At 32.9% G+C, this 25,802-nt stretch overlaps 1 protein-coding gene across 1 annotated transcript in view; it reads left to right on the top strand.

Annotated features, from left to right (window-relative positions):
- The window catches only part of LOC132547714 (uncharacterized), a 121,958-nt gene that overhangs the window by 81,010 nt on the left and 15,146 nt on the right, over nucleotides 1-25,802 (top strand). Inside the window, exon 3 of the mRNA XM_060211521.1 lies at nucleotides 16,228-16,282. Within this exon, the coding sequence (XP_060067504.1) occupies nucleotides 16,228-16,282 (55 nt within the window). The remainder of the gene's footprint in view (nucleotides 1-16,227; nucleotides 16,283-25,802) is intronic.

Below are 25,802 nucleotides of genomic sequence, written 5' to 3'. Positions count from 1 at the left end.
GACCAATCCTCCACACCCTCTCCTTAAATCGTTTCTTTTATAAGAATATTTTATTTTTCCGCTCCACACACCAACACAGCCATTCTGTACTGAAAGAAAGCATTCGTTCTCGTGTTATGATAGCTGTATTTTCAAAAATGGTGAATGACGTTGCAAATATCTGGTTGTGATGTTTGCCGAAGCGTATTGCATTAAAAAGTACGTCCAAATCTAAGACGCAACATACGGATGATGAAGTTATGAAAATGATCGAGTTTCTTGTTGACAACTCTTCGTCGAGTTTGATGATAGGATCTTTTAACAGACAATTGGTTGACTTGCTTTTGCTTTCATAAGCGGCTGGTTTTATCGAAGAGCTTATCAAGACAGGTCACATAGACCTTGCGAATTCGTTTAAGCTCAATGTTAGACATATTTATGACGTCTTATTTTTACATAATAAGAAATTTATGGACCATGTCCATCGTATATACCTACCAGAATTGGAACTCAAAGACACGACAAATAGAATTTTCTGTTTTTGGATAGCAACATTCCTGCATTCCCTACCTATGGTGTTGACTTGTTGCAGCTGATAAGATATTCAAGGGCTGCTGTTCCCATTATTGAACAAGACGTCGTCAATGGCGGAAATACGCGTAACAGGGATTTTTATGCAAGATGAAAATTATGGGGAATGTTTACGGCCTTCATAGTGATGCCATTGAGAACATTAATTCTATTTCGTTCAACATGTTTGATACTCGTTAGTTTGCCTGTTGGTTCCGTTGTTGCATATTTGAAAATCAGGCATTGCTTACTTGTAGTGGCCAAGGTTTGCATGGCGGGTGCCATCGATGGTCTTATTCTCCTTGTAATTTTTCAGGAGTCCAAAATTTAGTTGGGTTTTTTTTTCATATTCTGCCCTAAATTTATTAAATTTTAGTTTGGATTATATTTATGTTGACATATTGATATTTTCTTCTTGTTGTTTGTGATATATAGATGTAGAGTTACAACATAATGACATCTGTGTATTTGCCATGCATTAACATACGATAGCTTAAGCGATCGAGCAGAAATTCCCGGTTTTTTCTACCTTCAGATGAAAGGATTTCTAATAAAGAAAACACAAAGCACAGTAAAAAAATATGTTCAATGGAAAACAATAACGTATCAATTTGAGGAGAATCCTGTTGTACTGTATTGATAACGATAATATTAAGTATACTCAAAACCTAATATTGGTCAGGAAAGACCTATTGATTCATTAAAACTTATAACAAACTAGATTTCCATTAAGTAGCAATATTCTAACTAAGAAGATATATATTATTCATATTTCTTGTTTTTACATATCATAAGTAGGTAAAGAATTTCGCTAGCTAGACATTGGGCCAAATCATGGCTTCTAGAACTCTTTATACATTGTCAGTAGTGGTTAAGCTAAATATATAGAATCTGACATCTGACAGGTACGTGGAGTAGCAGAAGTAGATTAGATGTGAAATTGTAATAGTACATTATGACTCCTAACAGTAGATTAAGACTTGTGATAGTACATAAGGACTCCTAATTGGGGATTCGGACGTATAATGGCATATATAACGACTGCTGACTATAGATTAGGACTCGCGATAGTTTATCAGGAGAACTTCTAAGAGAAGATTAAGATACATGATAGTGTATAAGTGCTAGTAACAGTGGGCTAGAGCTCGTAATAATACATACGGACTCGTGACAGTGGGCTAGAACTCGTGATAATGCATAAGGACTCGTGACAGTGGGCTAGAACTCGTAATAATACATAAGGACTCGTGACAGTGGGCTAGAACTCGTAATAATGCATAAGTACTCATGACAGTGGGCTAGAACTCGTAATAATGCATAAGTACTCATGACAGTGGGCTAAAACTCGTGATAATGCATAAGAACTCATGACTGTAGATTAGGAATCGTGTTCGTGCATTATAACTCATAACTTTGATAGTCTGATAGTACTAACGACTCCTAACTCTCTGTATTCGAACTTCTAACTGTAGATTAGGACTCCTGATAGTGCATGAGGATTCCTGTAGATTTAGAGGAATCGAGACTGTAGATCGGGACTCGCGATAGATAGTGCATTTGGTTTCTGACTGTAGATATGGACTCATAATCATGCTTTAGGACTCTTGACGGTGGAGTACGACTCGAACAATTGCATAATGACTCCTGAAAGTAGATCAGAATTTTTGATAGTGCATAAGGGCTCCTGTCTGTACTTTAGGTCTCGGATAATTACTTCAGGTCAGTGGATTACGACTCGCAATAGTTCATTTGGATTCACGACTGAATTATTAGGACACGTATAAGGAAATTAGAAATTTTGAGGGAGGATAAGGATGCGAAGAAAAGGACTAGTGACCGTGGATTTGACCTCCGGACAAAGCCCCAGGACATCCCAATAGTAGACAAGTATTTTTGTTATCACTAATTACAGCGAAGTAGATCTTATGACAGTGAATAATGGCTTATAAAGCAAATGATGACTCGAGATCATGGATTAGGATTGGAAACAGTGCATTTAGACTCATTGCAAATAGGTAAGGGGAAAATTAGGACTAATAACACTTGATTATGGGGCCCATGAAAGGAAACTTTAACACATAACAGTGGATAAGGACTAGTAGCATTAGATCAGGGCACATGACAGGTAACTTCAACTCGTAACAGATTATCAGGACTAGGTACACTGGATCTGGGCCCATTCAAAAGGGAGTTTGTGCCTCTTGACAGTGGCTAAGGACTAGTTACACGGGATCAGAGCTCATGACAGGGATCTTTGTCTCGTGGCTGTATAATAAGGCTAGTTACTCTTGGTCAGAGCACATGATAGGTAACTTCTATTCGTAACAGAGGATTAGGACTATAGTTACACTGGATCAGGGCGCATGACAGATGACTTTGAATCTTGACTCTGGTGAGGACTAGTTACAATGGATCAGAACTCATGACAGGGAATTTTGTCTCGTGATTTTATATTAAGACAAGTAACTCTTTGTCAGGGAACATGATAGGTATCTTAAATTCGTAACAGATGTAAAAAGGGGACATGACGAGGAATTTGAATCGCAACTGTGCATTAGGACTAGTAACAATAGGTCAGGGCATATGAGAGGGAACTTAAATTCCTAACAGAGAATCGAGACTAGTTACACTGGATCAGGGCCCATGACAGGAATTTTAATTCTTAACAGAGGATAAGAACTTTGACTCGTGACTTTGAATAAGGAATAGTTATGTAGGGTTAGAGCACAGGATAGGTAATTTTAATTCGTAACAGAGGATAGGACTATTAACACTGGGTCCAGACTCATGACAGGGAACTTTGACTCGTGACTTTGGGTTAGGAAAAGTAACGCTAGGTTTGAAATATGATAGGTGAGTTTTACTCTTGATAGTAGATAATAACTAGTGACAATGGATCAGGTCACATGACAGTTTTACACGTGTATATGTAGTGTCAAAGTTATTTTAATGAAGTTTTTATCAATCACATATTTGCTAGGTGTTATCAAATGGTTCAAAATACAATAATGCACTTGGCGACGGGTCTTCTTTAAAATGGGTGTGTAACAGGATTTGATGAAGGCACCAATACGTCCAAAATTTGAACTATCAAGTATCATATTAATATGATATAAATAGATATTACAGTAATACTATGATGTAATACGTGTGACACAAAGGGAGTCACATGAGTTGGGATTATTAGCCCTCAGCTGATATCTACATCAAAGGTAGAAATTACGGAACAACGGAACACCATACACGTTTCATACTTTGAACAAATAGTTGATAGGAAGAGTACGTAGATGCTGTAAGGCCGTCAATCTGTCAAGATATTGGATTCGTTGATGCATATTATATATATACTCTGAACGAAAACCCTTTTGTGTTGATATAATTCATTTAGGCTGGACAGCAAGATATATGTAACTTAATATGAAGCTATATGTAGTCAAGGTCATACATGCCCTTCGCGCATCAACGAATTGCTGTCATTTTTCGATAAGAAATCGAAAATGAGAATGTAATTTTCGTAGTCAAAATTTACCTCACGCATTATGGACATTGAGAACTATGTGAAATTCTAGCCATGAAAGAGTGTTTTTGAGGTGGATATATTTAGTAAGTGATCCGTAATTCACTAGTTATAAGTTTTGAATCGGATAATCTTGGTAAGGAGCAAGAAAGCTGTTATAATCCCTGTTGTACATGTGTCCATTATTGAGTATATGTATTTGTTTTAATACGTAACGTTTGCCGTTCAATGTGGCTGTCCAATATAGTCATATTTAAGTACCACTGAGTGGTCATTGGTAACTAATTGGAGAGCCACAAAAGATTTCTCTATTTTCGACTTGATATATCGAATAATGATTCAGAGTTTAGATTTACTGATATTACATACAAACATTATTTGTGAAAGAAATTGCCAAAAGCTGACATCATATTTGGTCTCATAATATGCGTCCATTGAAAAGCTTTTTATATAGAATATTTAAATAGTAAACGAAAACTTCAACCAGGCTAAAGTCATCATTGTCATTCAACTAAAACACTGCTTAGTGAGTTTTCGCTCTCTATCTCAGGATCTTGTGAAAATAAACGCATCCCATTCATCCAGCAAAAACGCTTTCCAGCTCCATACTTTTTCCGCTGCTAACTTCAATTGCTCAAACCACCAAGGTTTATAATGGTATACATGAGATAATATGATGAAAAAGAAACATCGGTTTATATATGTAAAATATTGAGTTCCGTTTCTGAAGTATCACTGTTGAGTTTCGCAAAATACAATCAGATTGACAATTTCATGTCACTTTTTTGTTTTCAACTCCAATAAATGTTGCTGAAAGACACCAATACTAGTATACCAAAAATCGTGCAGTGTTAGAAGCTGCTGTTGTTTACTGTCCATCAAGATTTAGAGCGTCTCAAAACTAATGTCATTAAATGTTATAACTCTATATATTTATTTACTTATTTCGGTCTTTTTCATTGATTCGAGATTAACATTTCAATTCTTTAGGCCCCTAGCATTACAGTCGATCATTATCGATTTCCAAAACACAAGAATACATTGCAACAAAAATAAGAAAAACGCTTCCACATATGAAACAAGGGAAAACGTGTTATCCGTAGAACAGTACAAAAACAAGGATCTGTCACTTTATAAGAGAAAGTATCATCTGCACAATAGTACAAGAATGTGGATCAATCACTCTATAAAAGAGAAAGTATTATCCGTACAACAGAACAAAAATGTGGACTTGTCAAAGCCAAAGAGATAGCATAATTTGTTCAACAGTTAACAAACGTGCTTATTTCAATCAAACATGGAAAAAGGCACCTGTACATCAGTAAACATGCGTTGATATTTAAAACCAAACAAAACTCATTCCTTTAACAGTAGTAAACAAAACCAAAGAAAAAGCATTATATATGTTATAGTAAACAAAAGTGTGGACTTCATAAAATCAACTGCAGATAAAAACAACATCTTCAAAATAGGCATCAATGAACTTGTCCGAACAAAAGGGAAAGCATATTTTCCCCAACAGACATCGGGCGTTTAAATTTCAAACCTAAAGGGAAAACAGAACCCGCACAACAGGCATCAACCGTTGATATGTCAAGAAAAAACTAAAAATATCACCTGCACATTAAGCATCAACCGTAGACATGTTATAAAGCTAAAAGGAAAATAGCATCTGCACAACTGCCATTAGATGAGGAAATGACAAAATAAAATGGAAAATATCATGCGCACATTTATCATCAAACGTGGACATTCCAAAACTAAAGGGAAAACAGCATCTTCATATAAATCATCAAAAATAGACATGTCATATTAAAGGGAAAATATCATATTCACATTAATCACTAACGGTGGATTTGTCAAATCTAAACGGAAAACAGCATTTGCACAACAGGCATAAAACGTCGACATGTCATAACTAATGGGGAAATATTATCTTCATCTGCAAAAAAGACATCAAACAAAATGAGGACATACCAAACCCAACGGGACAATATCATCTGCATATTAATCATCAATTGTGAACATGCACATGTCAACATTAAAGGAAAAGCAAGATCTGCACATCAGACATCAAATGTTGACATGCCAAAAGAAAATGGAAAATATCATCTGCACATTTATCATCAACCTTCGACATTTCAAAACTAACGGGACAATATCATCTGCATATTAATCATCAATTGTGAACATGCACATGTCAACATTAAAGGAAAAGCAAGATCTGCACATCACACATCAAATGTTGACATGCCAAAAGAAAATGGAAAACATCATCTGCACATTTATCATCAACCTTCGACATTTCAAAACTAACGGGAAAATATCATCTGCACATTAATTATCAACCGTGAACATTCCAGAACTGACAAATACAATATCATTTACATTGTGAACAAGCACATGTCAACATTAAAGGAAAAACAAGATCTGCACATCAGACACCAAATGTTGACATGCCAAAATAAAATGAAAAATATCATCTGCACATTAATCATCAACTGTGGACATGTCAAAATTAAAGGGAAAATGTCAAACGTCAAAACGAAAAGGAAACTAACATGCACACATTACCATGAACCTTGGACATTTCAAACCTAAGGGTGAAAATAACATTTATAAGTCAATCATCCACCGCCGAAATGTCCAAAATTAATGGAACATATCATCTGCACATTATCCATCTAACGTGGACAAGTCAACACTATTATGAAATAATCATATCCACAAACATCATCGAAAGTTGATGTGTCAAAAGTAACGAGTAATTATCATATGCACAGAGGTCATCAGAAGTTGACGTGTCAAAAGTAACGGGAAATTATCAACTGCACATAAGTCACTAAAAGTTGATGTGTCAAAAGTAACGAGTGATTATCATATACGCATAAGTCATCAAAAGTTGACGTTTCAAAACTAACGGGAAATTATCACCTGCACATTAATCATCAACCGTGGACATTTCAAAACTAACGAGAAAAAATCTGTTCGAAAATTATCAACTGTGGACATTTCAAAACTAACGGGAAAAAACATCTGCACAAAACTCATCAACCGTGGACATTTCAAAACTAATGACAAAATATCATATACACAACAAATGAACATTAAAACTGAAGGAAATATAATACAAACGTAGATACGTCAAAACTAATGTGAAAATCAGCAATAGCTTGAAGACATGGAACGAAAATAAATTAAACAGTTCTTCACAAGAATGCACAATAACTTGTCTGTTGGATGTCACCATCCTATACTTACAGACATAGATGTGTTGCGTCAACGTAAGGGATAAGATAACGAAAACGCTCTCTGTTCCTAGTACAGGAGATTCGGGAAACTAGGTTTCAGCTCTGATGAGGTGGCATCGTTGTGTCTCTTGCAAAGAAATCGATCGTGTCTGAACTATCGTCTTCTCTGAAACACGTTACTATGCTGGGCAATGCATTTTGGCGGGATGACTCATACATTGGCATCGTCATATTAAAATGCAAACTTTTTGGTAAGGTTTTATGGACATAGAGCACCTTTTATCAAGCATGACCTGACGAGTACCTCTCACTAGTAATGCCTCGTTTGTCATATCACCCATAGACTCTATACAGGTGATTATAAGTATGTATTGTACATTTCAAGTATGCAACAAAAACAATGGTTCCGTGAAAAAAATACAAAAAACATTGATTACTTTCAATGTCCTACCATATTTAAGATAAGTATTTTAAGTTGCGATACAAATCAATTTGTAACGGAATGGATCTGAAGATATATCAATCATTCTACAATGTTTTTCTCATAATACGAAAAGAACAATTTTGCAGTGGGCCAAACATTGGGAGACCATGTTTTTCATTTATCAAATAGTTCCGTCCTTATATTTCTATAAAATCATCTGCTGAGTTATTATATGGAGACCTGTCCCGTTGTATTTCCCTCCCGAGTTGTCCCAACTGAAAAAGAAAATATATTTGAAACAGGGCGAGTGTGCTCGTAAAATTTCTCATCATCTGATGTCGCCGAGGTTGTAAAGAATACCCTGTAACCTAGGTACATTGGTATTCTTCACGAGTTGGGTATGGGGGTGGGGCTCACTATATTAGATTAATACACGGTGTTTGCTATGTATTTATCAAACGTTTTAATTCCAAGATGATTCCCACATTGCAAAGTTTATTATATAACTTACATAGTACATCACTGGAATCTTTAGTCTGAGACCCTTGTATCGCCTTACTTTACACAAAGTCTGTTTTATTACATTGCCATTTTGATGTGACACACATAGCATATATAAAGTATAAAAAATTGTTTTACAATTAAATCCTCTCATACATCATTTATATCTTTGCCGAAAAACAATTGGGAAAGACAATTTTTTTCACTTCTTTAGGGAAAAGTAAACTTTGGTATTTAACTTAAGTGGGATCACATCTCATATCATGTCTGACCTAGTAGCATACTGCTCGTTGAACCGGAGACTTTGGATGTTGCCAGCTTAATACTTCTTTTCGTCATAAACTAAAATTCTTAATATGTAAATTGCTTTTTATTTTCTTTAGGCTTCATATGACTTATAACCACCCGTTGATGATAATCATCCATAGTATTCAATGGGTGGCATCTGAGTTATGTCCCTTGGCTTTTATTTTGCCTTGATTCTGCTAAAAGGTCAATGTAATATTCAACGTTGGGTTTCATTTGAATTGTTTTCAATTGAGTTTGGATCATCGAAATATAATTGGGAATACATTTATATTTGAGACGTATTCTACTACCATACTTTCCTGGTGTATGTTAACAGGTAACATCATCCTTGAATGGCAAAACAGTCGGCTGTATTACACACTATCTTCTACAAAAAACTTTTATACTTAAATGTTGTCGTTTACAATCAACGTAAATATACGTTATGGATAATGTTTTAATCATCAGCTGCATGATGAGATTTGATTGAATATAGGGCTATTTTAATTTGTGATGGAACATGCTGACCACATGTATTATAAAACGTCGACGTTACTCTAGATTTATCTGATGTATGAAAATTACCATATTTGTTTAATCATGGGGCTGCTGCCCACCCACCCCCATCCCCACCCCCACCCCCACCCCATCACCCTTTGTATTTTGAATTTTCTTTCGATCGCTTTGGATTTGCCTCACTGGGCAGACTCCTAGGCTTTAAACTTTAGGCCCTTAGCATCACTGTAGATTCATCGTAGGACGAAACATGTGTGTGATGCGGTTTCATTCATTTTTGTCTCCACTGTATTACTTTGCTATTCTTTTGTGCGTTCTTTGGTAAAATAAGAAATTCCTGAATATCAACGGATTCCGATTTCAAACTTAAATTTGATGATTTTTTGGCAATAAATAAAGACTGGTCCCTGATTACAGTGAGAGTAAGACTAGGTTTTCAGGAAGAGCTAGTGTATTCCGCGTTATCGTCGTTACTTGCCATTTAATCCAAGTTAAGTCACGTTCCCAACTGACAACAAGCTCATGAACAACAACGGAACGACTAGACATGTTATTGTGATTTTTAACTACCTACCATATGTCACGAGCGTCAGGTGTAGTCTGCACTCAAGCGACTACAGCGTTAACTAAATACTTATCAAGGTATCGGGACAGGTTGAAATGTACCATTAACACAAAGGTCTATATAACAATACCAAGGAACATCAGACATATCCAACTTTCTATTGAAAATGAAAATAAATATCTTGAATGAGATATTTGTGACTGCCATATACCATCCCTTAAATCTTCATCAACAAGCATCTCGTGAAATCCGGTATTGTCAGTTACTTTGTCAGCTTTCGACCTCTTGCAAGGATATGATGATATTGGGAACGTGTCCTTGAACATCAAATCTACTTTTGGAAAGGGAAGTAGGGAGGTTGCTATCCAGAAATTGCTACGATCTTTGATTCTATCCAGGAATATGTAGTACATTTTCATTTACACGGCAACGCGACAATATAAATTTAATACAAAGATGTGTGAGTTACGATACAATAAATGCCATGTAACACGTGACAACTATGACAACAGTCTTGTGGACATCGCGTGACAACTATGACAACAGTCTTGTGGACATCACGTGACAATTATGACAACAGTCATGTGGGCATAAACACGTGACGTTCTATCAGAATGGACGTTCATTTCCATATCGATCAATAATGTCATGATAAATAACAGATCTAAGCTTAGATAACAAAAACGAGAATATCGATACCCGACCGGGAAAAAAAACGATTATGGCAAAATAAAAACAAGGGTAACGTAAATGAAATTATGATATACACATAAACAACAGAAAGTCACATGACAAAAATCCATGTGTTTTCTTCATAATAATGTGTTTATACAATTTGAAGTCCGGTAATGTTTTTGATAACTTCTTTTATATATAATTATTCCTGTTCTATTATGTTGACAACTTCTTGTCTGGTATGTATAACTAACCCTATTCTATTATGTTGACAAAGACTTGACTGACATATATAGATATTCCTGTTCTATTATGTTGACAACTACATGTCTGGTATATATAATATTCCTGTTCTATTATGTTGACAACTACATGTCTGGTATATATATAACAATTCCTGTTCTATTAGGTTGACAACTACATGTCTGGTATATATAATATTCCTGTTCTATTATGTTGACAACTACATGTCTGGTATATATATAACAATTCCTGTTCTATTAGGTTGACAACTACATGTCTGGTATATATAATATTCCTGTTCTATTATGTTGACAACTACATGTCTGGTATATATATAACAATTCCTGTTCTATTAGGTTGACAACTACATGTCTGGTATATATAATATTCCTGTTCTATTATGTTGACAACTACATGTCTGGTATATATATAACAATTCCTGTTCTATTAGGTTGACAACTACATGTCTGGTATATATAATATTCCTGTTCTATTATGTTGACAACTACATGTCTGGTATATATATAACAATTCCTGTTCTATTATGTTGACAACTACATGTCTGGTATATATAATATTCCTGTTCTATTATGTTGACAACTACATGTCTGGTATATATATAACAATTCCTGTTCTATTAGGTTGACAACTACATGTCTGGTATATATAATATTCCTGTTCTATTATGTTGACAACTACATGTCTGGTATATATAACAATTCCTGTTCTATTATGTTGACAACTACATGTCTGGTATATATAATATTCCTGTTCTATTATGTTGACAACTACATGTCTGGTATATATAATATTCCTGTTCTTTTATGTTGACAACTACATGTCTGGTATATATAATATTCCTGTTCTATTATGTTGACAACCACATGTCTGGTATATATAATATTCCTGTTCTATTAGGTTGACAACCACATGTCTGGTGTATATAATATTCCTGTTCTTTTATGTTGACAACCACATGTCTGGTATATATAATATTCCTGTTCTATTATGTTGACAACTACATGTCTGGTATATATAATATTCCTGTTCTATTAGGTTGACAACCACATGTCTGGTGTATATAATATTCCTGTTCTTTTATGTTGACAACCACATGTCTGGTATATATAATATTCCTGTTCTATTAGGTTGACAACCACATGTCTGGTGTATATAACCTTTCCTGTGTTAAACACTACATGTCTGGTATAAATAACCTTTCAGGTTTTGTCCACTACGTGTCCGGTATATGAAACCTCATCTATTCTCATTACTGGACTGTTTCGTATGGAATATTTCCATAATGATCTTATAATGATCCTGTTTACTCAAGAATTAAAGATGGGTGAACTTTAGACCTATCTTCTACAGAAACCTCTAAAACCATATTTCCCATAAGAACATTCGATTGTTCTAAACTGAAGTTTCGTTTTATTGTTATCAGACTGGGCAAAAAGAAAAATGAACGGCGGTACAGATATATGGATGTGAGCTTTGCCGAAACGTATTTCGTGAAACATACATCTAAATCAAAGAAGATATATACATACATACATACATACATACATACATACATACATACATACATACATACATACATATTTTTATGGACGACGAAATCCCAAAAATAATCTAATTTCTGATTGACAATACCTTCGTCAATTTTAGTTGCAGTAAAATGTATCTTCCAACAAATTGGGAACAATATTTGCCCTTTTCCTGACTGACGTGTATGTGTCTTTTTAACATACGTGGCTGCTTGAATCGAAAGTTTATCACAACAGGTCACACAGACCTAGGGAAGGCTCTTAATTTCACTTTTAGATATATTGGTAACTTCTTCAAAAAAGAAGATTTTTTTAACCATGGCAATCGCACATAACCACCAGAATTGGAAATCAAGAAAACAACAGACTCTTCTATATCTGCCGTGATGTATTCCTACAACGAAACGAGCTTTCCACCATAACTTGACAAGTGTGATGATTTCAACTTCCCTAACTTGAATTTTCCATTTCTGGATAGTAACAATCATTTACCACCAACATATCGAATTTGCATTAAGCGTTTTATTGGATATACTAGGTCCTGTTCCCAATATAACAATTTTTGAGAAAGAAATTGGCAACTGACAGGCAAATTCACAACAAGGGATTTCGAGAGTTGCAACTTGATGAGGATTATGGGGAAGTTTTACGGTCGTTTTAATGATCTTATTTCATTGTGTGATATAAAGTTGGACGTATTTGATGCGTGTTAGTATGGCTGGTAATTCCATTTTTGTTTACCTCGTTCTTGAGTGGAGGACGAAACACTACTTAATGGGAATTAAACAGATTCGCATGACGGATGACGGCGATAAAGCAAAGAACGCTTTACTTTCTGGAACACCTTGTGTTCTCTCTTTGTATCTTTTCATGAGTCTTCGTGTAAATCTTTTTCTTTTTTATAGTTCCATTGAATGTATGTTTCAATTTTAGAATGTAATGTCGGTGTTTTCTTTTTCACATTGTATTGTACAGTTATCTAATCAGAGACGTGAGAACGGCAATGCCTACAGAAATATTTATCAAAAACTTCTTTATCCACTTTCTGAGACTGTTCAATTCAGTATCCTATCGACAGATTTAGTTTGGACATTTTGTTTACTTCAATTGATTAGATAACATCACAACTAACTCAATTTTGGTTGTTATTTCTGTTCTTTGAGTGACATTAGATTCTTGGATTTAAGAACATGAATTAGATTGCATCATCATTGCTTTCTTTTCAACGAAAATTGTCAGATATTTGTATACAATATTACACATTTAACCTCGTAGACTGATTAAGGAAGTAAAAAGTTCGGTTCTTATCGAATTTGATTGTCAAACGGCTGATGACTGTTGAGTAGGCCACTATTTGTATTCGGTCTCACACCTGTTGAACTTGAATGAATATTTATATACTGTAAACAGATAACATACAACTCTCTTACATTATATGTAATTTCAAAACATCTGCACTGATGTGTACCTAGATGTTACGTAATTTTCTCAGTTTTATATGTCACTGACAATTCCAAATGAGGTCTGTACAAGTTTGTGTTCTATACAGAGAACATTTATTGTTGTGTGTAAGTAAAATAAATCATATAACACAATGTCTGTAGATGATAAAAACACCTGGCCAGTGCGAACACCAAAAGATAAATTCATCACATATGTTTATCAATCGTAAAAAGCGACTGTTCATCTCCTTGATAACACTGACGTTTCAGTACTGTTTAGTTCAAGTAACACAATTAACTGTTTTCTTTTATCAATTAATGCTAATTTTGATGCATTACCGTGGAAATTCGTGAAACGTTTAGCTTTGCAAATGCACACTGGCATTTTGTACACTGTTACATAGACATAGGTACAACTTGCTTTTTGGGCTGTATTTATGGGTAAACTTAATGGACATTCTTATTGGTAAACTTAATGTAATGCATATTTGTAAACTTGATGGGCATGCATATTTGTAAACTTAATGGACATTCTTATTGGTAAACGTAATGGAATGCATAGGGATAAACTTAATTGGCTTGTATTTGGTAAACGTAATGGGCATGCATATGGGTCAACTTAATGGGTATGCATATGGTAAACTTAACTGGCTTGCATATGGGTCAACTTAATGGTCATGCATATGGGTAAACTTAATGGGCATGCATATGGGTTAACTTTATTGGCTTGCATATGGGTAAACATAATGGACATTCATATTTGTAAACTTAATAGGCATGCATAGGGGTAAACGTAATGGGCATGCATAGGGGTAAACGTAATGGGCATGCATAGGGGTAAACGTAATGGGCATGCATATGGGTCAACTTAATGGGTATGCATATGGTAAACTTAACTGGCTTGCATATGGGTCAACTTAATGGTCATGCATATGGGTAAACTTAATGGGCATGCATATGGGTTAACTTTATTGGCTTGCATATGGGTAAACATAATGGACATTCATATTTGTAAACTTAATAGGCATGCATAGGGGTAAACGTAATGGGCATGCATAGGGGTAAACGTAATGGGCATGCATAGGGGTAAACGTAATGGCCATGCATATGGGTAAACGTAATGGCCATGCATATGGGTCAACTTAATGGGTATGCATATGGTAAACTTAACTGGCTTGCATATGGGTAAACTTAATGGCCATGCATATGGGTAAACTTAATGGCCATGCATATGGGTAAACATAATGGACATGTATAGGGGCAAACGTAATGGGCATGCATATGGGTCAACTTAATGGGCATGCAAATGGGTCAACGTTACGGGCATGTATTTCGGTAAACTTAATGGACATGCATATGGGTAAACTTAATTGGCTTGCAAATGGATCAATTTAGTTGGCATGCATATGGGTAAACGTAATGGGCATGCATATTGGTAAACTTATGAACTTGCATATGGGTAAACTTTATGTGCATGCATATGGGTAAACTTAATGAACACTCTTATTGGTAAACTTTATTGGCATGCATATGGGTAAACGTAATTGACATCCTTATAATTAAACTGAATGGGATACACATGGGTAAACTTAATAGGCATGAATATGGGTAAACTTAATGGACATGAATATGGGTAAACTTAATATTTAAGCATATGGGTAAATCTACAGGTGACGGTGTAAAACGAAGTAATATCATGATTTTGTAATGATTCAAGAATTAGCCGTTAATATTAAATATTAAATAAAATGTTTGACACCATATTGATTATGTTAAAACCCAAACTATCGTGTTGTTATGGATGTGGATATTTCCACTAGTTCTATTTCGACTTCCCACAATTAACGGCGAATACCGACCTGCATAATTAAATCAGAAAAATAGGTCTTACGTCGCTGTTGAAGATCCTCTTTAACGAATTTTATTCTGACTTTTGTATTGAGTTTTTACTATGGTAAAGTTATTGAATTCTGATTTAAATAAAACATATAGAAATATTATGATTAGATCTTAATCCTAGTCGTGATATTTTGGTTTCGTACCGAACCAGTTAACGATCAACTGAATCCAATGTACTGTTCACTTCAAATCATAAGATGTTTGTCAAACACATTTAAGCAAAATAAGGGAAAACAAATGCTTCTTTACTGACGGAAACGAAGGCAATTCAAAAATATTTTGTAACCATTTTTCGTAATAAATGCCTGATATTAACATGCTAATACGATGATCGCTATTCGCTGGAGTTCCAGCAGCATTATGCACAGCCAGCATGGACCACAGACATAGGACCCGTATAGAATTGACCTTCGGTGACCCACATGTATTGAAATGGTTTCTGTATCATTGTCCCCGTGATTCTTTGGTTCTCTGTCTTCTGATCGATGGTACGAAATCATGTGTACTATAACACGACCTTTGAACAGGCAAAGCTTTGACAGAAGCAGTCATCAGCCGTCTTGCATCCTACAAGATTTTTCCCACCAAAAGTAATGAACTCGCGTAGGAATACTAATCCAAATGCTATCACTGTAAAATGAGACGCTTCATCCGCGGAATATAGTCCCTGTGTGTTATTTAATTTTTATCCCTTCAATTATTGACGATCACGTATTTTGGTAACAGATTACAAATAGCATGCTTAAAGCAACCCATTAAGGTGGTAATTGTCTACACAGTCCGTCTGATATGTTAATTCTATTTTTCCAGACATCCCTTGTAGACTGTATGGCATTAATGAGAGGACAGAGAAACTTCTGTGAAGGTGAGTTTGTCATATTTTCAAAATGTCTTGGTATGGATATTACGCCTGCTACATCACTAACCAACAAACGCTTGCTTGCATGCTTGTTCTAAATTATCTTATATTACATTTTACGAAAAGATGCTAATTCAGCGTTTTGGTTTTGTTTGGTGAGGCTTCCGTCCCTGGTATGACGCGATATCTTGTGATTCGGGTAGCATGTTCAATTTCCTTCTACTAAAAATGGGCTGTGTTTCTACACAAACAATTTATAGACAAATAAGTCGATAAGATTTAATAGTTATATATAAAAAAATTACCACGTGGTCCAATATCGATTTTAAAAATATCTTCAACTATTTCTAGATCGGGTGGAATCCATTTTAAGTGGACGCGTTGGTTTACTGTTACATATACCGAGACTACATGAGTAGGATCGATCGCCGTTACATCATGGTATACACAACATATACATACACTCAACAAATGAAAAAGGCGGGACTACCCGCGTATAAATTATAAATTTCTTTTAGATTAATGAAATCGAGTCTGTAGCAGGATAATTAGTTAGAAATACTATGTATTTAGTAAAATACTATATTTTAGTATTATCTGTGCCTTTAATTAGCCAATAGTTTTACCTCTAGATAGTTTGTATGATCACTTATACAAATGCTTAAAAGGATCTTAATATCAAAATCATCTCTTCAATTCTTTTCAGTCTAAAAACCTGCAGTAGTTTCCATCCACCTGTATACTAAAGGTTGATTACATATCTATATCACTGGTATTGCAACAATAATTACAAAAAACCATCTCTGGTAATTTATATCGGATATTATAATGTCCGGGTTCAAAATAACAGCTCTTGAAAGCAGAAGCCGATTCTCACAGAATAAATCATCATAAAATTTGTTTAATGGTAACATAAGTAATGGGGACAGATTCTCTAAAAATTATCATTTTCAGTGTAAAACTGTATAATTAAAATTTTAAAAAAAACATCAATACCACTGTTTGTGTTAATGCCTTTATTCGACTAAATAATGCAAATGATTCTAAGATTATTTCTAATTTGATTTCTAAATTCTCTGAAATATGATCAATTTTTCTTCTTTTGAAATGTCTTTTATGTTTTAATTCAGTGATAAGTCACAAATATTAGTCATATAGCATTTTTATTGTTCAGAGAAACAGATGGTCGTATCATTTATATGTTTTTCAATAGCTTATTTATTTAATATATAACAGAGTTTTATTACAAGGATTAAATTCTTTATTGTGTTATGAAAAAATTGGAAAAAATTAAAAAAAAACAAATTAATACAACACAACCAACGGAAAATTTACAGAAACGTGAACTCGTAAGATTACATACCTTTAACGATTAATCAAGCTTACAACTGATTACTAATCAGAATTATCGATTTATTTGAAAATTGTGTCAAATAAAGTTTTTAGTTTAACTAATAATTTTACCAGACAAAATTAAATTTTTCACACCACTGGCATATGACCATTCATAAATTATTAATATGTTATTAATTAAGACAATATTCATGAGGTTTTATGATGTTGTGTTCATTTCGGGTTTTGACGATTAGAATAATAAATATTTCGATTTAGACATTTGGTACTATAAATATACTTATAAACTTGTTACATAACATGCTTGAAATTATTACATAGACAATGAAGTATATGATTAACTAACACCTTAAAACAAAAGCATGCCGTTTTTATTGTTACTTCTATTTTCTACATATTGGTGAAAATCGCAACATACCATGAAAGACACAACCAGTACATGTACAAACGTTAATCAATGTTGTAACACACTATTTGCAAGTAGCTGTAAATTCAAACCCATTTCGTAGATCGATATAAAATGTTCATCTCCTTTAATTTGTTGATAAACAGAAAACAAAAGTTGTTAATGAATATGAATATATTATGTTATTAGTTTGCATAAATCAGAGACAACTTATAACTTCTTTCAACTGAAAAAGATGCAATTTATTTTCACCTAAAACTGGTCATATTTAACTTGCTACAGTTTGTATTGATACCTATTATGTGTTAACAGCTTAAGCAAAGTTCTTTATTAAATTTTATTTTAAATGTTAAGCAAGGCGAACATTAAAAATATTTTTTTTAATTTTACCAAATTGAACATGAAACTGACATTAGTTATTGGTATAAAAATCTTCTTGTCCACTAGTGCAAGCCCTGTAAAATGATTAGCATAAAAGCATTATATTTGGCGGTCAGATTTCTTAACGTTTTGTCGGTAATAAGATAGATCACAATATTACAGCATTGAAAATAGCTAAGACATATATTTTCTTATATGTGCTGAAGTAAGCTTTAACAAATGTAGGGAAAAAATTACGGAAAATTTCGAGTCGTAAAAACATGTTAAAAGGACAAACAGACAAGCAATGGGACAGAAAAACCGAATTTCTAGCCGAAAACAGAGGCCGAATTCTCACCACTTCTGGGAAACCTAATGACTGTATATCGTTACCCAATCATGTCTGATATATGATAAGATACACATAAGATATCGCAAAATCCCAATTTTAAGCATTAGTTTTATTCTTAGATCTTATAATATATTATAGAATCTTTCTCAAAATAAAAGTAAGTGAAATAAAATCAAACGAAGGTTTTGATGAACTGGTTACATAATCTGTCCCTCCAAAATACTGAGGGCTTATTTTGATCATGAATATTCATTTTCAATACTTTCGTTTCATCTAGTGCTGCATGCGAAGTTTATACCCGTGCAATAAAGTGGAAAACAGAAAGTGCAATATATAATTGTTTCTATATTTCATCACTTAAACAAGTTATCTTTTTATACAGTTTGTACAACTTTCGTGTTAACATACAAAATTAAAAATAGATGTCATGTCTTAAGTTTGGATTCGGTCTCATTTATATTTAAAAGTTTTAATTGTCAAAACTATACAAGTATGACATTTAAGTGGAAAATTCAATAATTTAGAATAGTTGACGTGTGTTGTATATTCAAGGTTATATATAATAAATAGACAACAACATGCAGGTTGATTCCTCCTGTGACTAACAATCTCTAAAATCAAAATTATCTTATAAAGAATGAAAAAATATTTTAGAAACTTAAAAAAAAACATCCGAAACATGGAATAACAGAAATTTAATACAACATTATTAATGAACTAGCATCTGCTTATTAGATATAATGACGTCACACTAAAACATTTAATTGATCCACACTGCAATTCAATTATTTAACAAGTCAGATTAGAATGATATACGTAAAAATGGTAAAAATTGTTTTGTATTATTGGCATTATAAATTTTAAAGAAATCACTTACTCCACATATGAAAATCCGCAATTCAATGATTCAACAAGAAGTACATGTTAAATAAGATTTCAACAATATACAAGATGTAATTTTTAAAAATGTACTATTTTCATTTGTTACTTATATCTATTTGACAAAAGTTAAATACAATAAGTATGTATATAGGAATGGAATTCACGTTTCTATATCATAAAATGAAAATTAAATCTAGTAGACAATTTAATATTTCAAGATCTCCATATATACTTTCATCGAAATGTAAATATTATTCGATAATGCTTGAAATTAATATATTTTCATTTTTTTAATGCGTCAGGCATAATTTTCATGAACATTTGTCATATATATAGTACCACAATATTCTTTGTTAAAATGTGAATAATAAAACTCAACGATAATCACTATTTAAATACTTGGTTAAATTGTTCCTTTAAACATCTATCGGTTGTATTACGCTACTTAAAAGTTTATGTGTATCGCTTAAGTATCATTTTGTTATGAATTCGCAACTCTATGAATGACTAAAGGGCGATAACTCCTCAGTGATTAATACAAAATTCGGAAAAACTGAACTTTTAAGGCGTCATAAAACCAATCTTCGTGAAGAACATTCAGAAGAAAATGTTTGATATTTCTGTGCAACATACGAAAATCAGGTAATCTTAAGCGATGGTCAAATGCATGTAACACTGACCTATCTATAGCATACTGCAAAACGAAAAATTTATTGGGAAAAATGTCATCTATTAGGGAAGATGATTTGTAGGGAATGCTGTTGGAAAAATTTAACGAAAACTAGGGACAAAGGCTATCTTTAAGTCACCATAATCCCGCCAAAAGTAACGTTTCTCGCTATCTCTTTCATTAAGATTTACTTTCAGAGATGTTAAGCGTTAATTCAGCTGCCAAGTCAAAGCAATGAAAATCTGTCGTCTTTTTAATCTAGTATCGAAATGTTTACTTGGACATTTATGTATGCATAAGCAAAAAGACACAAACATATGACTCGCGACTTAGTTTGATTTTTATCTTATTTCACTTATAACAAAACAGGTTTAAAGATGATATCATATATCCTCGAATAATTGAATTTCTGATCAATTTGAAATCAGGTCATTATCAATGCTCGGAAACTACATTTTTACTTTATTCACACTAATAGTTCAATACCTACTTAATACAATTTCTTACATTATGTTAAAATTCAAACTTTACGTCATATCCTTATTCAAACACCATCAAACAGTAATATCAAATTAGGTTTTAATTTACGAAGAACACTACTTTAATTCACTGAAACACTCGAACCTCGACAGAGTGCCATCATGTCGATCTACTCCAGCATTTCTACTTGCTTATCCTAACATGAAGTAGGATTGTATACTTTGTGTCCATAAGATTCCTGATGTAAACATGCGCTAGTATAGAGCGGTCTAGTAGAAATGATTACATTTTAGCGGAGAACGTGTACCCGAGATTGTAAATTTATTTACGTTTAAGATTTTTTCCGCGAATGTAAGTGAGTTTCAGTTTAGGATGTTTTTCTGAAATTAAGTTTTAGTGTTCCCGAAGATGTAAATATATTTTAGCTTAAGACTTGGTTACCGGGATATAAAAATATTTTAGTTTAAGACGTGATCAAGAGAATGTAAATATATTTTAGCTTAAGACCTGGTGAAGAGAATGTAAATATACTTCAGTTTAAGATATCTTAAAGAGGATATAAATATATTTTAGGATTTGCCGTGGTCAACAGGATATAAAAATATTTTAGTATAAGAGGTGGTCAAGAGAATGTAAATATATTTTAGTTTTAGGTATGGTGAAGAGGATGTAAAGATATTTTAGTTAAAGACGTGGTCAAGAGAATGTAAATATATTTTAGTTTTAGATATGGTGAAGAGGTTATAAAGATATTTTAGTTAAAGACGTGGTCAAGAGAATGTAAATATATTTTAGTTTTAGATATGGTGAAGAGGATGTAAATATATTTTAGTTTTAGATAAGGTGAAGAGGTTATAAAGATATTTTAGTTAAAGACGTGGTCAAGAGAATGTAAATATATTTTAGTTTTAGATATGGTGAAGAGTTTATAAAGATATTTTAGTTCAAGACGTGGTGAAGAGGATGTGAATATTTTTAGTTTTAGATATGGTGATGAGGATGTATCTATATTTTAGGTTTAGTCTTGGTCATCAGGACGTAATAATATCTCTTTTAAGCCGTGATAATAGAGAATCTAAACAAATTTTAGTTTAAGAGGTGGTCAAGAAATGTAAAAATAATTTAGTATAAGACGTGAATAACGATAATAAAATTATATTTCAGGTTGAGAAGTGGTCACGAGGATGTAAATATATTTTAGGTTTAGATGTGGTCAAGAGGATGAAGATTTATTTTAGGTTTAGATGTGGTCACGAGGATGTAAATATATTTTAGGTTTAGATGTGGTCACGAGGATGTAAATATATTTTAGGTTTAGATGTGGTCACGAGGATGTAACTATGTTTAGAAGTGGTCACTAGGATGTAAATATATTTTAGGTTTAGATGTGGTCAAGAGGATGAAGATTTATTTTAGGTTTAGATGTGGTCACGAGGATGTAAATATATTTTAGGTTTAGATGTGGTCCAGAGGATGTAAATATATTTTAGGTTTAGATGTGGTCACGAGGATGTAAATATATTTTAGGTTTAGAAGTGGTCACTAGGATGTAAATATGTTTAGATGTGGTCACGAGGATGTAAATATATTTTAGGTTTAGAAGTGGTCACTAGGATGTAAATATATTTTAGGTTTAGAAGTGGTCACTAGGATGTAAATATATTTTAGGTTTAGATGTGGTCACTAGGATGTAAATTTGTTTAGAAGTGGTCACTAGGATGTAAATATATTTTAGGTTTAGATGTGGTCACGACGATGTAAATATATTTTAGGTTTAGATATGTTGGAGAGGATGTAAATATATTTTAGGTTTAGAAGTGGTCACGTCGATGTAAATATGTTTAGAAGTGGTCACTAGGATGTAAATATATTTTAGGTTTAGATGTGGTCACGACGATGTAAATATACTTTAGGTTTAGATATGTTGGAGAGGATGTAAATATATTTTAGGTTTAGAAGTGGTCACTAGGATGTAAATATATTTTAGGTTTAGATGTGGTCACGACGATGTAAATATATTTTAGGTTTAGATATGTTGGAGAGGATGTAAATATATTTTAGGTTTAGAAGTGGTCACGCCGATGTAAATATGTTTAGAAGTCGTCACTAGGATGTAAATATATTTTAGGTTTAGATGTGGTCACCAGGATGTAAATATATTTTAGGTTTAGATGTGGTCACGACAATGTAAATATATTTTAGGTTTAGATGTGGTCACGAGGATGTAAATATATTTTCGGTTTAGAAGTGTTGGATAGGATGTAAATATGTTTAGAAGTGGTCACTAGGATGTAAATATATTTTCGGTTTAGAAGTGTTGGATAGGATGTAAATATGTTTAGAAGTGGTCACTAGGATGCAAATATATTTTAGGTTTAGAAGTGTTGGAGAGGATGTAAGTATATTTCAGGTTTAGAAGTGGTCACTAGGATGCAAATATATTTTAGGTTTAGAAGTGGTCACGACGATGTAAATATGTTTAGAAGTGGTCACTAGGATGTAAATATATTTTAGGTTTAGAAGTGGTCACTAGGATGCAGATATATTTTAGGTTTAGAAGTGGTCACTAGGATGTAAATATATTTTAGGTTTAGAAGTGGTCACTAGGATGTAAATATATTTTAGGTTTAGAAGTGGTCACTAGGATGCAGATATATTTTAGGTTTAGAAGTGGTCACGACGATGTAAATATGTTTAGAAGTGGTCACTAGGATGTAAATATATTTTAGGTTTAGAAGTGGTCACTAGGATGCAGATATATTTTAGGTTTAGAAGTGGTCACGACGATTTAAATATGTTTAGAAGTGGTCACTAGGATGTAAATATATTTTAGCTTAATATTTGTTTCTGGGAATTAAAATAAATTGAAGAAAACTAATTTTGTTGAGGATGAGTTTCCAGATCTCCACAAATTAAAATCGGAATTGATAGAAGAAAATGAAAAGATTACAAACCATTCTTTCAACTTGGAAAACAGAAATTTACTTCAAAAACAATTGTTAAACGAGATGGCATTTAAGTTTCTAATCAAGTTTAAATGAAATAAAAATAATTAAAATTGTATAATGATCATAATGAAGAATTGATTAAGAAATAGTTTTTTGAAAGGTTGGTGATCAAAAACTGAAAAATGAAATAAATGCTTATTTACCTTAGGGATTTAAACCGTGTCAATACATGAAAAATCAGAGACAAGTTCTCTATTGAACAATGTTTATAAGACAGCTTCTAGGTATACTACAAAACGGTTTTAAGTAACTTAAAAAGACCAAACACTGTTATATCAGGACGATATAAAAGGGGAAGTATTATACTTTTTTACGATATAACGTATAATGTAGAGGAAGATGAATTACCAAGGGTGTTACTAATGATTTTAGAAGGTTTTGACTCTGGTTTTTTGTATATGTATTGATGAAGTATTAAACACTTTAACTGTGGATATAGCATTAAAAACTGGGCGGGGATTTATTTTACATGCAAATTTGAATTTAATCATAGTAAGAATCTACCACATTTCTTTGAGATCAAAAGGGGTTGTCGACAAGGGGGTCCGTTCACAGCTTATATTTTCATCCTCTGTTCAATGATTTTTGTCAGTTAAATTACTGCAAAACAAAACAAAAATAAAATGAGTGAAGTTTCATATTTTAATTACTCGGTATGCTTATGAAAACTTCTATAATTGTTGATGGAAGGAAACATCTGTAAGAATTTCTATAAAGGAGTTAAAATATTGAGAAGAAATAACTAAATAGCTTAAATGAATTTTGGAAAAAACACAAGTGGTTTGGTTAACGAGTGGTATTTGCAACGGCAACAGACAAACTTCAACTTTGGATTCATATATTGAGAGAGGCCTCATTCAAACTATTGGTCAGAATTATTTCCTTTTTTATGAAGCAAGTTTTACAAAGATTGATTTAGAAAGAGAGTGGTAGTAGCTAATGATAGAGAAGAGAAAGGATACCTTCTAAAGTTTTCTAGAATTTAAACAAATATACAGAATACAAGTAATTCCCTACAATATCAAAGTATTATAACATTTATGTAACCAACCAGACTACACGTGTCAAAGTATAAATATTTACATTTAACCCAAGATATTTACTAATAAGATTAATCAAAAATATAGTATTCAATCGTAACTGGTACCAAAAAATGAGATGGATATTTTGAATTTGAAAAAAAAAATTATTGGAAAATTATGTTCTATGTTCTCTTTTCTGAAACACTGAAGACAAAATCACAATGACGCCAACTCAGGATAAATCATGGCATCCTCACAGCAAAGTTTTATATTTTAAAGGTAGTGAGAACAATGAGTCATTAATGTGATCATTGTAACACAGAAACAATTGAACATATCTTACGGATTGGCGAGCAAATGAAAGAAATCTCAAAATTTACTACAGAATTCAGAAACTTTATTTAACTCTATACTTGTTCCTTTTGATATTAATAAAGGAAGCCTTCGTTTTTAAAGTTTATCATAGTGTATATAGAAATAATAACACAATAAAATCACATATATATGTGTGTGTGTATGTTTATGCATATGTTTCGAGAATGAACTTGTAGCACTGCAAAAACCATTGACCCAAACATACAAAGTCCAAAATGCACAGACATAAGTAAGGGAGATACTTATCTCAACCAATTTAGAAGATAATAGGCTAAAAGGAATAATTAGAAATAAAACAAAATAGATATCTATATTTATTTTCCAAGGTCTGTTCTTCAACAATCTCACATTAACAGAGGAATCCAGATATTACTTATATATCTAATAACCTTCTACCTTTATCATTATGATAAATTTATATGTAGTCAATTTTACCCTGCGCTTATAATTATGTGTATGACGATGTATGGAAGTGAGGGTATATGTGTGTATGAGACAAGGTGAGTGAGTGGGTGTGATGAGTAGTGAAGGGTATGTATGACAGTGTATGTGTTTTTGTTTAACTTCTGAAAAATTATAAACAAATTTTGGTTTAGGATATGTTCTTTAGGATGCAAT

Source organism: Ylistrum balloti, unplaced genomic scaffold (assembly GCF_031769215.1).
Source record: "Ylistrum balloti isolate Yb309-2 unplaced genomic scaffold, AGI_CSIRO_Ybal_v1 Utg369614, whole genome shotgun sequence".
In the NCBI taxonomy this organism is placed as follows: domain Eukaryota; kingdom Metazoa; phylum Mollusca; class Bivalvia; order Pectinida; family Pectinidae; genus Ylistrum; species Ylistrum balloti.
The sequence above is the reverse complement of the archived record's forward strand: the minus strand, read 5'-3'. Positions and strand labels throughout refer to the sequence as shown.